The sequence below is a fragment of the Lepidochelys olivacea genome (genome assembly GCF_965140295.1).
Source record: "Lepidochelys olivacea isolate rLepOli2 genome assembly, chromosome: 2".
Taxonomy (NCBI): domain Eukaryota; kingdom Metazoa; phylum Chordata; order Testudines; family Cheloniidae; genus Lepidochelys; species Lepidochelys olivacea.
The window spans coordinates 224,651,021-224,665,896 of record NC_140412.1 but is presented as its reverse complement, the minus strand read 5'-3'; the positions used below and the strand labels follow the sequence as shown (position 1 = coordinate 224,665,896).

Below are 14,876 nucleotides of genomic sequence, written 5' to 3'. Positions count from 1 at the left end.
ACAAGGACAAGTGCAGAGTCCTGCACTTAGGACGGAAGAATCCCATGCACTGCTACAGAGTAGGGACCGAATGGCTAGGCAGCAGTTCTGCAGAAAAGGACCTAGGGGTGACAGTGGACGAGAAGCTGGATATGAGTCAACAGTGTGCCCTTGTTGCCAATGGCATTTTGGGGTGTATAAGTAGGGGCATTGCCAGCAGATCGAGGGACGTGATCGTTCCCCTCTATTCGACACTGGTGAGGCCTCATCTGGAGTACTGTGTCCAGTTTTGGGCCCCACACTATAAGAACGATTTGGAAAAATTGGAAAGAGTCCAGTGGAGGGCAACAAAAATGATTAGGGGACTGGAACACATGAGTTATGAGGAGAGGCTGAGGGAACTGGGGATGTTTAGTCTACGGAAGAGAAGAATGAGGGGGGATTTGATAGCTGCTTTCAACTACCTGAAAGGGGGTTCCAAAGAGGATGGCTCTAGACCATTCTCAGTGGTAGCAGATGACAGAACAAGGAGTAATGGTCTCAAGTTGCAGTGGGGGAGATTTAGGTTGGATATTAGGAAAAACTTTTTCACTAGGAGGGTGGTGAAACACTGGAGTGTGTTACCTAGGGAGGTAGTGGAATCTCCTTCCTTAAAATTTTTTTACGGTCAGGCTTGACCAAGCCCTGGCTGGGATGATTTAATTGGGGATTGGTCCTGCTTTGAGCAGGGGGTTGGATTAGATGACCTCCCGAGATCCCTTCCAACCCTGATATTCTATGATCTAGTCCAACCCCGTGCTCAAAGCAGGACCAATCCCCAATTTTTGCCCCATATCCCTAAATGGCCCCCTCAAGGATTGAACTCACAACCCTGGGTTTAGCAGGCCAAAGCTCAAACCACTGAGCTATCCCATAGGTCGGTCACCCCTCATGTACTCAATACCACTTTTAAATCTTTGGGAAAGCTTGGGGTTCATTTAACATTCAATAAGAACTTCCTAATGGTGTCATGTGCCAGGGCTCTCAACCTTTTTCTTTCTGAGGCCCCCACAACATGCTATAAAAACTCCACAGCCCACCTGTGACACAACAACTGTTTTTCTGCGTATAAAAGCCATGGCCAGCATTAAGTGGTAGCAATCAGGGCAATTGCTGGGGGCCCCATGCCATGGGGGCCCTAAAAAGCTTAGTTACTCAGGCTTTGGAGTCAGCCCCACATGTCATGGCTTGGGGCCCCAGGCTTCGGTCCCGTACGGCCAGGCTTCATCTTTTTTCCTGGGCCCCAGCAAGTCTAATGCCGTCCCTGCTGGGCGGACCCCCTGAAACCAGCTCGTGGCCCTCCAGTGGGCTTGGGACCCCTGGTTGAGAACCACTGTTATACACTGTAAACACTGCTAAAAATAACGATGGGGTAAAACGGATATCTGAATTTCTTATTTTTCAGCTACCACTTTGAATTGCTTGATATTTTGAGTCTTGGCCTGATTGAGGTGGTGAATTCTTTTGGTTGGTGAGGGCAATTGAGGTGGAGAATGTGTTTGGGTTTCCAAAGTTCATAATAAAATCAGACAAGTAAACCTGCAAAAAGTGATGTTTTTTCAACCTGGAAGGTGAAACATTAAAAAAATATAGTGAGTAGAAAAAATGATGCCCTTAGCAAAAATCATCTGTTTACTCCCTGTCAGAGACTTCATCAGTCTCAAATTTGTTCGCTTTAAATGAAAATGAAATTTTTCTCGTTGCAAACTCGTACTTAATTTCTAATAATGCTGAACAATGCTTATGTAATATTACCTAGCATTTATACAATGCTTTTAATTTGAGGGTCTCAAAGAACTTCACAAAGTCCTCCTTTAACAGATGGAAAAACTGAAGCGCAGACATTAAATGCCTGACTTTCAGAGAGTCTCAGGACTCATATCTCTAGTACAAGTCAATGAGAGTTTTGGGGGATAAGTATGTCTGAAACTTGAGCCCTGTGTGACTTGGCTGAGGCCTCAGAGGCAGCTGGTGTCAGAGCCATGTTTAAAACTTCGGAGTTCCTTGCTCTCAATCATGTGCGTGCAGTGATAGAATTTATACATGTAGAATAACAGAATGTGATTTGCTTTTCTGCCTCCATGTGGCCTCTGTGTTTCTGATAGTATTAAAAGCTAGTTTTTTGTCAGTAAGTTAACCAGGCCTGATTCAGAAGACACATTGGGAACAGATACGTGCCATCAGTGTGCCTTTTAGATTGTCACATTTTAAAATTATTAACATGCTTAACATTCAGTAAACTTTTATGTATTAGTTGGCTGGGTGATACAGCCTGTATCCTATATCAAATCTTGCCATCATAAGAACATTATCTGTTTCCATGATTAAAATTCTTTGAAAGAAACAATTATTACATAATTGCTAAAATTTGGAGTGTACTGTTTTTTCCTCTGCTAATAAATATAAAGGGAAAAGTTTAACAGTTTTATATGGTAAATAGTTAAGTGTTGCATTATACAGAAATGACAAATTATGCTACAAAGGAGGTGGCACTTAATTTGAATTAAAGCTTTTTGATGCCATTAACTCATCAAACTAGCAGAATAGGGTACATTATGTTTTGAGTTACATTTGCCTTTTAAACACTGAATAACAGATGTGGGAGTTGACAAGATGGTACAATAGAAAGTAAGTATTAATTGTAAAGAAATGCTAATCTCTTTGTTCATGAATTTTACTGATGTGGTGCAGGCTCTGGTCCCAAACCTGCAAATACTTTGAATAAATTACCCATGTTATTAGACCCACTGAAATATTTGACATGAATCATGTTTATTAAAGCTACTGTATATAAATTTTTTTCCTGCAGATAAGATCTTAACATGGTTTAGTTGCAAGATGTACAGAATTGACTAGCTTAACTAACTATTCCATTTCTTTTTTAAGGGTCTCAAAAGTCCACAGGAGAACGTTCATGACCTCAGTCCCGTTGAGAATTTTCGGATTCCTAGCAAGGTGTGACCCATAGATATTCTTTTGGTTCTTGTTTGTTTTAATGTTTCTGGTTTTTTGTTCTTAAACATAGTAGGCAACTCTTTTCTTTTTCCCATCTATTTGGGACATGTTTGTGTTGGAGAAGTTTTTGCTGTTTTCTTTTCCACAAACGGAATGAGTGAGTTCTGCAACAGGTCTAGTATCCAGGGAGTGAGAATGTGCACTGAGTCAAAATTAAGATGGGCTTTCATGGAACTCAACAATTCTTATATTGTTTTCTGCTCTTAATCCCAATTTTTCTTCCTATGAGACTAAAATTTACAAAAGCCATACTCTCTCCCCATTGAAAGGTACAGCATGCACCTCTGCCCTCCGTGTCCAGCCTCTTTATCGGTTTGTTAGCATAAGTATATTCCTCATAGTTGGAGATTTTTAATCATAATATCTTGCAGTTATGTCAACAGATAAGTGGTTTTCTACCTTATGCTTCACAATTACTAGAGGTATATAATGATCCCAGAAAAGCAAATTACTCTGTCTCACTGCTCAGGTAATGTCAGTTGCTGATAAATACAGAAAACATGCTGCTGTCATGACAATCATGCGAAAAGGTGGGGCTTAATTCTCAATACATCTTCCAAGTGTTGGTTGCAAGATTTGCTGTGTCCATTGCCCCATTGATTTTACTAATGTGCTTGAACCACGCATGATCTATTGTAAATGATGTCATAGCTCAGTCATTTTGGCTTTAACCTATGAGTTATAAAAGGTACTGTCTTCAGCTTCTGAAGGTGGGGAGGGGTCGCTCAGTGGTTTGAACATTGGCCTGCTAAACCCAGGGTTGTGGGTTCAATCCTTGAGGGGGCCATTTAGGGAGCTGGGAAAAAATAAAAATTGGGGATTGGTCCTGCTTTGAGCAGGGGGTTCAACTAGATGACCTCCTGAGGTCCCTTCCAAGCCTGATATTCTATGATTCTATACACAAAAGTACCTTTTATAATGCACTGCTTGTGTTGAGGGAAATGAGAAAATCAATCATATAAAATAAAAATATTCCCAAAAGAAATAAAATGTAATACCTCCTATCTTTAGTGTCTTTTCATAACATCTGAACTGATGCATAACTTATGTTCTAAGTTCTAGTGGTATGCAGGCATTAATTCCAAGGAGTATGTACATTACATTCCCAGTGACCTCAAGAGTACTGTCTCACCTCCTTGGTCCAATTCATAATTATACAAATTCCTACTACCCACTAAGTTACAGTTTCGAGGTGTCAAACTGAAAATAGTCTTTTTTGCCAAGTCAGTATTTTCAGCTAACAATTACCCCTTGGCTACTTTTATCTTGTGTTTTTGTTACACACACACACACACACACACAAAGCTATTATACTTTAGTATGGTAATTATGTCTTGAAACATTCACAATGGCAAAACAAGCTAATTTTAATTATCTAGTGTTTTAGCTCAGGCATTTACAGTGAAGTAAGTAAACGTGACAATCCTTCACTATCATACCCAGTGGGGCCTGATTCTGCAACTCTTCTATGAGCAGAATCCCATCAAAGTTAACGGGCATTCTGCACTCAAATTGACTAACAGACTTTACTTGCATTATTGTTAAAATGTGTGACTTGATTTTTTCAGAGATGCTAAATACCTGCAACTTCCCTAGAAATCATAGTGATTGTGATGCTCAGCACCTCTGAAAATAAAGCTGTTGGTCTTTCCTGTGTTGCTAGTGTAAAACTTTGAAAAATGTCTCTTCTTCCAACAAAACCGTTCTATTAATATCTTCAGGTGAGGGACTTTCTAAATGACTTGTTATGGTTATGTTTTAAAGTCAGTGATACTTACAAAATAGCTTCTTAAATAGATTGCTGTAATCTTTTCCGACCCAAGATTGTGTATGAGGTTTTATTGAGGCTGTCAGATAAATGAGGAACAAGTTAAAATCTGAATTTATTATCAGATTCTCTTGACCAGCTATGCTATATCTGGCACAATTCCTAGGTGTGGGCTCTAAGCAGTCTCATGTAGCAGCTTTATGGGTTCACATTTTTGTTTTTAAGGAAAAGTTTTATAATTGTCATAGCAGAAAGATATAGAACCCCACCCCCAGACTAGATGAAACATGGGGTTAACATTCCTGCTTTTCTGGAAGCGTAGATTCTGGTTTCCTGTTTGGCAAAGAGTCAAGGCCAAAGCAATTACAATGTGAATGACAGTAATGGAGAGCAATTTTCAGTAAAAGTAAGAGAGTTCAGTTAGTCAAAGTTTTGGATCTCTCCCCCCCCCCCCACTCCCCCCCCGGAGTTCCTGTCTGATTGGCTATCCTGTACCTCTTGGCATATGCGTGTGTTTGGGACTGATAGTGCATTTGTTGCCATGGCAGCATACTGATGTCACAAACAGGATTATGATATAATTGTAGGATCAAGCAGCTGGGCTGGAAATAAACTAAATCCTCTTAACATTTATTATTTTATAAAGATATACAAAATTGTACACAAACATGCACTCTTTTTACCAGAAGATAAAGAAAAAATCAGAAAAAATAAACTTTAATTTCTTAAAACAGTAGGAAAAATCCCAAGGGGGAACTTGCAAAGCTTATTACTTCCTGCTCATGCTCTAATAAAATGTACTTGCCCTAAACCTAGATATCTGGAATAACAAAATGTCCCAACCAAATACAACACATGTATGGTATTGCTCTTATTATATGAGAATACTTCTGTATTCAGGGTGGCACTTCTAAATTGTGCTAAACCAAATATTGGTACTGGCTCCTATTTCAAAAACTGTATTAATGACATTGGAAGATGCCCAAACTGGAAGAACATGAAGCCTTCATGAATCACAGGAAGGAACATATGCTGTTCATAGATAATCCTAGGGTGTATTGTTTTAAATCAGTGATTTAAATCACTAAGCAGGTAACCTTGATTTTAAACTGTTATGTTGGAAAAGATCATATTGGAAAAAATAACCCCAACTATACATACAATATAATGGGGGCTAATTTAACTACAACTAATCAGGAAAGAGATCTTGGAGTCATTGTGGATCGTTCTCTGAAGACGTCCACGCAGTGTGCAGCGGCGGTCAAAAAAGCGAACAGGATGTTAGGAATCATTAAAAAAGGGATAGAGAATAAGATGGAGAATATCTTATTGCCCTTATATAAGTCCATGGTATGGCCACATCTTGAATACTGCGTACAGATGCAGACTCCTCATCTCAAAAAAGATATACTAGCATTAGAAAAGGTTCAGAGAAGGGCAACTAAAATGATTAGGGGTTTGGAACGGGTCCTATCTGAGGAGAGATTAAAGAGGCTAGGACTTTTCAGTTTGGAAGAGAGGAGACTAAGTGGGGATATGATAGAGTTATATAAAATCATGAGTGGTGTGGGGAAAGCGAATAAGGAAAAGTTATTTATTTGTTCCCATAATATAAGAACTAGAGGCCACCAAATGAAATTAATGGGCAGCAGGTTTAAAACAAATAAAAGGAAGTTCTTCTTCACACAGCGCACAGTCAACCTGTGGAACTCCTTGCCTGAGGAAGACTAGGACTATAACAGGGTTTAAAAGAAAACCTCCATGAATTTATCCAGTTAAGTCCATTAATGGCTATTAGCCAGGATGGGTAAGGAATGGTGTCCCTAGCCTCTGTTCGTCAGAGGGTGGAGATGGATGGCATGAGAGAGATCACTTGATCATTACCAGTTAGGTTCACTCCCTCTGGGGCACCTGGCATTGGCTACTGTCGGCAGACAGGATACTAGTCTGGATGGACCTTTTGGTCTGACCCAGTATGGCCATTCTTATGTTCTTATGTTTTCCATTTATACTTTTTGGTTATTTTCCTAAAGGAAGGTTGAGTTTCATCATTGGTAACTATTAAAACATGTTGGTTTGCAACTCTATATATCCTTTACATTAAATTTGATTCCTTTTGCAAACCTGGGGTCTACATTATATTTAGTCATATTTATTTAAGCAGTTATACTGCTTAACTTACATATATGCAGAATCTTAATTTTTTTACATTTTTATTATGTTAGAAAATGATTCATTATGCATTTCTTATTTACTAGATGGTTAATTTATTTGTGATTGGTGTTTAGCTCTATTTGGATGGAAATTCAAATTCAATTAAAATGCACAAAAAAAGCATGTTTTTTGTTTTTTTTGTTAAAGAAACCTTCCTTAAGTGTGCTGGAAACATAAGAAAAAAAGTTGTTTGAAACATGTTTTTCATTAAAAGCTCATTTTATTAAACAAAGGAAACGTTATCTATAGGTAGTAAATTAAACTTTCTGATCACCACATCCTTCAAGATTTTAGCACTAGTAGATCTACTTTTTATTCATAGATTAGAAGGGAAAACAAGCTTTCCTGCTTTTTCAGCTGCTAATTGGTTTCTTAACTTTGAATGACCGAGTCATTGAACTAACTTATTTGAATAAACTGAAATGAAGCAGGTATTTGCTCTGCATCTGCGAAAGAGGTTACTTCTCTGAAAAGACAGTTTAGCTTTTTCAACAAGCTTTGGTTCCAGGTGCTCAGCCAGTGACTTCCATCAGTTAAGTTGTTTGGCTTTTTCTGTAAAACTTGGCAGCAAATATATACTAAATATTTTGTGTATTTAATTTAAATTATTTTAATAGATTTATAATAAGTTTAGCGCTTAACATGGGTTATCAGTTTAAAATTTAATTTTAAATAGGTTTAAATAGGATGTAGAGAACATGAAGGGGAGGAATACGTTGAAGTTAGATTGTGTCCTTGCTGATATGAAGGACAGAAAAGTTCTCTGGTCTTGGTTTTCAGAAACTGTTGGTCTGCAGACTGCTTTGGTTTCCAATTAAGATTACTTAAATAACAACTCCTCCCATGCCAATCCTTGTTTTAAAAACAAAACAAAGAAAATGTTCTGTTAAGGGTATCTTATGGAACACACACAACCATCATATTTCAGTCAGCATTATTTTATATTAATCAATTGAACTAACAGACTCTGCAACTCAGACAGAAAATTTCCATCCATTTCCAGCATACAAAGACACACAATACACATGCTAACCTCTAACTCATGCTGTAATGCTGAACTTTAATGCCATCTTCAGTCAAATATAGAAACATGGACACTGGTTAAGTACATGGTGTGGTACATAAGAACGGCCATACTGGGTCGGACCAAAGGTTCATCTAGTGCAGTATCTTGTCTTCCGACAGTGACCAATGCCAGGTGCCGCAGAGGAAATGAACAGAACAGCAACCATCAAGCAATGCATCCCCTGTGGCTTCTGGCAAACGGAGGCTAGGGACACCATTCCTGCTCATCCTGGCTAATCGCCATTGATGGAGCTATCCTTCATAAATTTAACTAGTTCTTTTTTTGAATCCTGTCATAGTCTCGGATGTTGTGACGGCCTCTGTCAAAGAGGTCCACAGGTGACTGTGTGTTGTGTGAAGAAATACTTCCTTTTATTAGTTTAAACCTGCTGCCTATTAATTTAATTTGATGACCCCTAGTTCTTGTGTTATGAGAGGGAGTAAATAACACTTCCTTATTTACTTTCTCCACACCAGTCATGATTTTATAGACCTCCATCATATTCCCCCTTAGTTGTTTCTTTTCCAAGCTGAAGAGTCATGTATGAGGAGAGATTGGAAGCTGATCCATGCCCCTAATCATTTTTGTTGTCCTTTTCTGAACCTCTTCCAATATATCTCCTTTGAGATGGGCGGGACCACATCTGCACGCAGTATTCAAGATGTGGGTGTACCATGGATTTATATAGCTGCAATATATTTTCTGTCTTATTATCTCTCCTTTTCTTAATGATTCCCAACATTCTGTTAGCTTTTTTGACTGCTGCTGCACACTGAGTGGATGTTTTCAGAGAACTGTGCAAAATGACTCCAAGATCTTCCTTGAGTGGTAACAGCTAATTTAGACCCCATCATTTTATATGTATATTTGGAATTATGTTTTCCAATGTGCATTGCTTTGCATTTAACTGCATTGAACTTCATCTACCATTTTGTTGCCCAGTCACCCAGTTTTGTGAGATCCCTTTGTAGCTCTTAGCAGTCTGCTTGGGACTTAACTATCTTGAATACTGTTGTATTATCTGCAAATTTTGCCACTTCACTGTTAACCCCTTTTCCCAGATCATTTATGAATATGTTGAATAGGACTGGTCCCCGTACAGACCCTTGGGGAACACCACTATTTACCTCTCTCCAATCTGAAAACTGACCATTTATTCCTACTCTTTGTTTCCTATCTTTTAATCAGTTACTGATCACTGAGAGGACCTTCCCTTCTATCCCATGACAGCTTACTTTGCTTAAGAGCCTTTGGTGAGGGACCTTGTCAAAGGGTTTCTGAAAATCTAAGTACACTACATCCACTGGATTCTCCCTTGTCTACATTCTTGTTGACCCCCCTGAAAGAATTCTAGTAGATTGGTGAGGCATGATTTCCCTTTACAAAAATCATGTTGACTCTTCCCCAATAAATTATGTTCATCTATATGTCTTACAATTCTGTTCTTTACTACAGTTTCAACTAATTTGCCCAGTACTGAACTCAGGCTTACTGGCCTGTAATTGCCAGGATCACCTCTGGAGCCCTTTTTAAAAATTGGTGTCGCATTAGCTATCCTCCAGTCATTTGGTACAGAAGCCGATTTAAATGATACGTTACAAACCACAGTTAGTAGTTCTGCAATTTCACATTTGATTTCCTTCAGAACTCTTGCGTGAATACCATCTGGTCCTGGTGACTTATTACTGTTTTTAATTTATCAATTTGTTCCAAAACCTCCTCTAATGACACCTCAATCTGGGACAGTTCCTCAGATTTGTCACCTAAAAAGAATGGCTCAGGTTTGGGAATCTCCTTCACGTCCTCAGCCGTGAAGACTAATGCAAAGAATTCATTTAGTTTCTCCGCAATGGTCTTATCATCCTTGAATGCTCCTTTAGCATATCGATTATCCAGTGGCCCCACTGGTTGTTTGGCAGGCTTCCTGCTTCTGATGTACTTAAAAACATTTTTGCTATTACTTTTTGAGTCTTTGGCTAGCTGTTCTTCAAATTATTTTTTTTTGCCTTCCTAATGGTCTCCGTCACAGCCAGATCGGCTACATCATGGTGCAAAACTGATTTTGTTCTGGGATTAACAGAGCTAAACCAAGGATCTTCCCCGGTGCTGATATTGGAAATGATCACGACCTTGTGATGCTAAGTCTAAAGAAAATCATCAGGCCAAAGTTCACCAGAATCAAGTTTGACTTAGAAAGACTCAGAGACCGAAACATTGCAGAGTCATTCCAAGCAATGATCAGCGGAAAATTTGCCCCGCTGCTTGCTCCAGAGGAAGACGTAGAAGCAATGACCAACAATTTCAATGCTGTAATGAATGAGGCAGCAATGGACATCCTTGGGAGACATCATAAGAACGCAAAACCATGGGTCACAAGTGAAATACTACAAATGTGTGACATTAGAAGAGAACTTGAGAGACAAGAACAGCACTGAGGGAGCTGATAAATACAGCGTAATTGGCAGAAAGATCAAGAAAGAAATGAAGGTGGCCAAGGAGATATGGATTGAAAAACAGTGCTCTAAAATCGAAGAGTGTATCAATAATAAAAACAGAAAACGAGCCGTCCAGGTTGCATAAGATCTGACGAAGGAAAGATGGACCAAAGCTAACACAATTCAAGACAAAGAAGGGAATAGTCTTACCGAAGAAAGGGACATCATCAATAGGTAGACAAACTAATGCTCTAATATATACAACCACCAGACAAATGGAGATTCTAGTGTCTTAGACAGCCCAGATTCAAAAGAGGAGGATGACTTTCCAATACTATGTGGGGACAGCTGTGAAATCACTCAAGAACAGAAAGGCTACAGGTATTGACAACATCCCAGCCGAATTGATGAAATTCAGAGGAGAAATAGTAATAGATATGCAACAAGATCTGCAGAGTGGTGAGTGGTCCGCCAGGTGGATCCAGTCACTAATTGCCTTTCTGCCAAAGAGAGGCAACCTGCAATTGTGTCAAAATTACCGGACCATATGCTTAATTAGCTGTCCCAGCAAAATGATGTTGAAAGTCATATTGAACAGATTGAAGTCACAAGCAGACAACATCATCGCTGAAGAACAGGCTGGCTTTCGTGCTGGAAGAAGTACCACAGAACAGATTTTCATCCTTTGTGTTCTATGTGAGAAGTACTTACAACACCAGCAGGACATCTACCATGTCTTTATTGACTTCAAGAAGGCGTTTGACAGAGTATGGCACGAAGAGTTCTCTGGGCAACCATGAAGAAGTACAATATTGGTCGTAAGCTTATTCTTACTATTAAACAACTGTATGCCAAGGCCAGCAGTGCAGTTCTCGTCAGTGGCACAATAGGAAAGTGGTTTTGCACCACTGCTGGGGTCCAGCAAGGCTGCCTTCTTTTGCCCACACTGTTCAACATATACTTGGAGCGCATGATAACTGATGCCGTGGAAGATCACACATGCACAGTCAGCATTGGGGGGTGAACAATCTCAAATCTTTGGTTCGCTGATGACATTGATGGCCTGGGAGGCAGCGAAGATGAACTTGCCAACCTTGTGAAATGATTGGATGAAACCCTCCGCAAAATATGGCATGGAAATTAGTGCAGAGAAAACCAAGCTGATGACAAACAGATGTGATGGGATCAGCTCACATATCACTGTCAGTGGACAAGAGCTGGAAACAGTGAAACAGTTCCAATATTTGGGGGAAGTCATCACTAATGAAGGATCCAAGGCAGAAATTCGTGCAAGAACCACGCAAACAACATCAGGAGTGTCAAAGCTTAAAGCCACTTTGGAGGAATAAGAACATCTCCCTGGAATCCAAACTGAAACTGCTGCACGCATTGGTCATCTCCATTTTTCTGTATGCGTGCGAGACGTGGACCCTTACGGCAGAACATGAATGGAAAATACAGGTGGTAGAGATGAGATGCTTCCGTAAAATACTGGGTATCTCCTACTTCGACCACGTCACTAATGAAGAGGTCTGCAACATCATCACCCAATGTGCTGGGTCATATGAAGACCTCTTGACGACCGTGAAGAAGCGCAAGCTGAAGTGGTACAGCCGTGTAACAAGATCATTTGGCCTATGCAAGATCATCCTCCAAGGGGCAGTACAGGGGAAGAGAAGAAGAGGTAGACAGCAGAAGCGATGGATTGACAACATAAAAGAGTGAACAGGAATGGACTTCGCGGAGACTCAAGCACTGACACACAATCGTTAGGGGTGGAGACAATTGATTGTTCATCAGTGATGGTGCCCCAACGACCAATGCGGTTATGGGATTGATGATGATGAATTATATTTTTATACTTCAGTTGCCAGAGTTTATTCTCCTTTCTATTTTCCTCGCTAGGATTTAACTTCTACTTTTTTAAAGGATGCCTTTTTGCCTCCCACTGCTTCTTTTACTTTGTTGTTTACTCACGGTGGCACTTTTTTGGTTCTCTTGCTATATTTTTTAATTTGAGGGAATACTTTTAAATTGAGCCTCTGTTATGGTGTCTTTAAAAAGTTTCCATGCAGTTTGTAGAAAATAGGAATTTACATTGCATGTAAATAGGAAAAGTCTGAGATCACTGCTAATGTGGATTCCTGGAAGAGGCAGTCATCCTGAGGATGCTGCCATGTCTTGCTAATGGAAATACGTAGCCTCATACTTTCTAATCAACTCCTAGGGCCCTAATTTTTAAAACATCGATTGTCAAGAACTGTAGGTATTAAGAATACGCAGAGCTTTAGTAAATGTTGACGTTTTAAAAAACACCTCGGCTTTCCATAGCCTTTTTCCTAAGCCAATATTGCTACCGTAAAATTTAAAACTCCCCTGCTTAGGAATATGACTCTGGCATGTCCTATTCAAATGCCAAGACATTTGTATGTGTATGGCTAATAATAATAAGATGTTTTGGATTAGATTGGATCTGTGTGGAATAAAACTAGCTTCTACACTAATGTATTACTGGATATACATATTGTGGATACTTCTCAAATTTGTTAAAAATAATCCAATAATTTATGCTATGGTATTTCTCTTAAAATCATTCTCGCTAAATCTCTTAGTTTCTTCATAGCCTCTCCTATAGATGTTAACAGTAAAATTCCTATTGAGATGTATCTGAAAAATGGATCTGAATTGCTTTGAAAGTTAAACCCAATATTAGAAGCTAATTTTCTAAGCTCAGAAAATAAAACCAAAACCAATCTAAAAGTAGACCACTCTTGTGGACAGGGACATTTACATTTATTTAAGATTTTTAATATCAGAGGTTCTGTGTAATGCAGACATTGTCTTTTATGTCTACCACAGTTGTCCCCTTCCTCCTCCCTGGAGGCTGGGAGTGGGTCCGCGGTTCTGGGAGCAGGGGGATGCGGACAGGAGTAAGGGGGCCGAGACTGGGGCCATGGCTGGAGCAGGGTGGCGCTTCCTCCCGATCCCCTGTGGGGGCTGGCCCGGGCTCCAGTCACAGCCCTGCTCCCGAACGCTCCTCCGTGCCTGTCTAGGGCGGCATGCCCCACAGTTTAGAGACGTCTGGTCTACCATGACTGAAACAGAAAGGATAAGTAACATCATTTTACCTCCCTTTTCTGGGGGTTGGGGGGTGGGAGGAAGAGCTCAATTAAAATCCAACATTTATATCTACAGTATATTACAGGGGCTGAATAGACTTAAAATTACAAGTCTACAGTTTAAGATGTCTGGTATTGTGCAATGGTTTTTAACTGTTGAATTCTCTTGGCTTGTGATGGAAAGTGAGGCTGACCGCTTGGCCTTTCTAGTATTTCTCCTGATTATTTATTATTAGAACATCATGGTTTGGGACACTTCTGCATCAAACATGATGTTAAACTGCTCTGTTCTGTACTATTCCAAAAAGGTGCTTATACTGTCTTCATCACTGTTAGTATCTGAGCATCTTCCAGTGGAGCACTAAGTGATACAAGATACACAAAATGTTGTACTTATAAGAAGCACACAGGATTTTTATAGGGGAGAAGGCAGCACGCCGCATTTATTGAGAATACAACAGTTAGCATATGCTTTTCGATCACACCCTCCCCCTGCCCATGCACACAGTCCTGCCAGTTGATGTTTATAGTTACCAGTCCAGAGTCTGGATCAATCTAGTGGCCAGCCAGATTGGTTGCAGAGGAGAGCAGGGCTCTGTCGGTCGTGATCCTATGCTCCTGGAGTGTGGCAAGATGAACCCAAAGTCCCATGGCCAAGCACTCTGTTCTTATAGTCTTTTTTTCTCTGTTGAAGTCTATGGATTTTGCTGTGTGAAGTTTGTGACTGTTTACTCTGAGCGGGTCGTCCTGTCCTGGTTTCGATTTAATCAATTGTCTTGTCTTTAGGGGTGCCAGCCTCCACCTCAGGGTCATCAATCTGCCCTTCCTTCATTATGCATGCGCACTGATGGTTCTCTGATGTCGTTAAGTCTCTTCACTCCTCCTTCCTTGACCATCTGTCTATAACAGTGGCCTTCACACCTTATCTTTTCCTGATACATACATTCCTCATGCACACAGTCTTTCACGGAGACCTTTAAGAATGCAAACAGCAGTACTTTATATCAAGGAAAAGACATTGTAAATTAAAGCTTACTACATCTTATAACTAAAACAATTCACACCGGGGCCCAAGCCCTCAACGTTCCTCTAATCTATTTAACATAGCCACAATACAGGATCCTGTCTCTTACTAGCTAAACCTTAAAACAAAGAACTAAAAGGGCCTAATTTGTAATGCATGGGAAACAGAATCTCTCCTAGCCCCAAAGGGTCATTTCCTTCTGCTATTCAAATGGGGT

At 39.9% G+C, this 14,876-nt stretch overlaps 1 protein-coding gene across 2 annotated transcripts in view; it reads left to right on the top strand.

Moving 5' to 3' along the window:
- The window catches only part of VPS50 (VPS50 subunit of EARP/GARPII complex), a 207,390-nt gene that overhangs the window by 4,284 nt on the left and 188,230 nt on the right, over positions 1 to 14,876 (top strand). For both annotated transcript variants that reach the window (XM_084620900.1, XM_084620899.1), the window contains exon 2: positions 2,905 to 2,973. In XM_084620900.1, the coding sequence (XP_084477026.1) occupies positions 2,905 to 2,973 (69 nt within the window). The remainder of the gene's footprint in view (positions 1 to 2,904; positions 2,974 to 14,876) is intronic.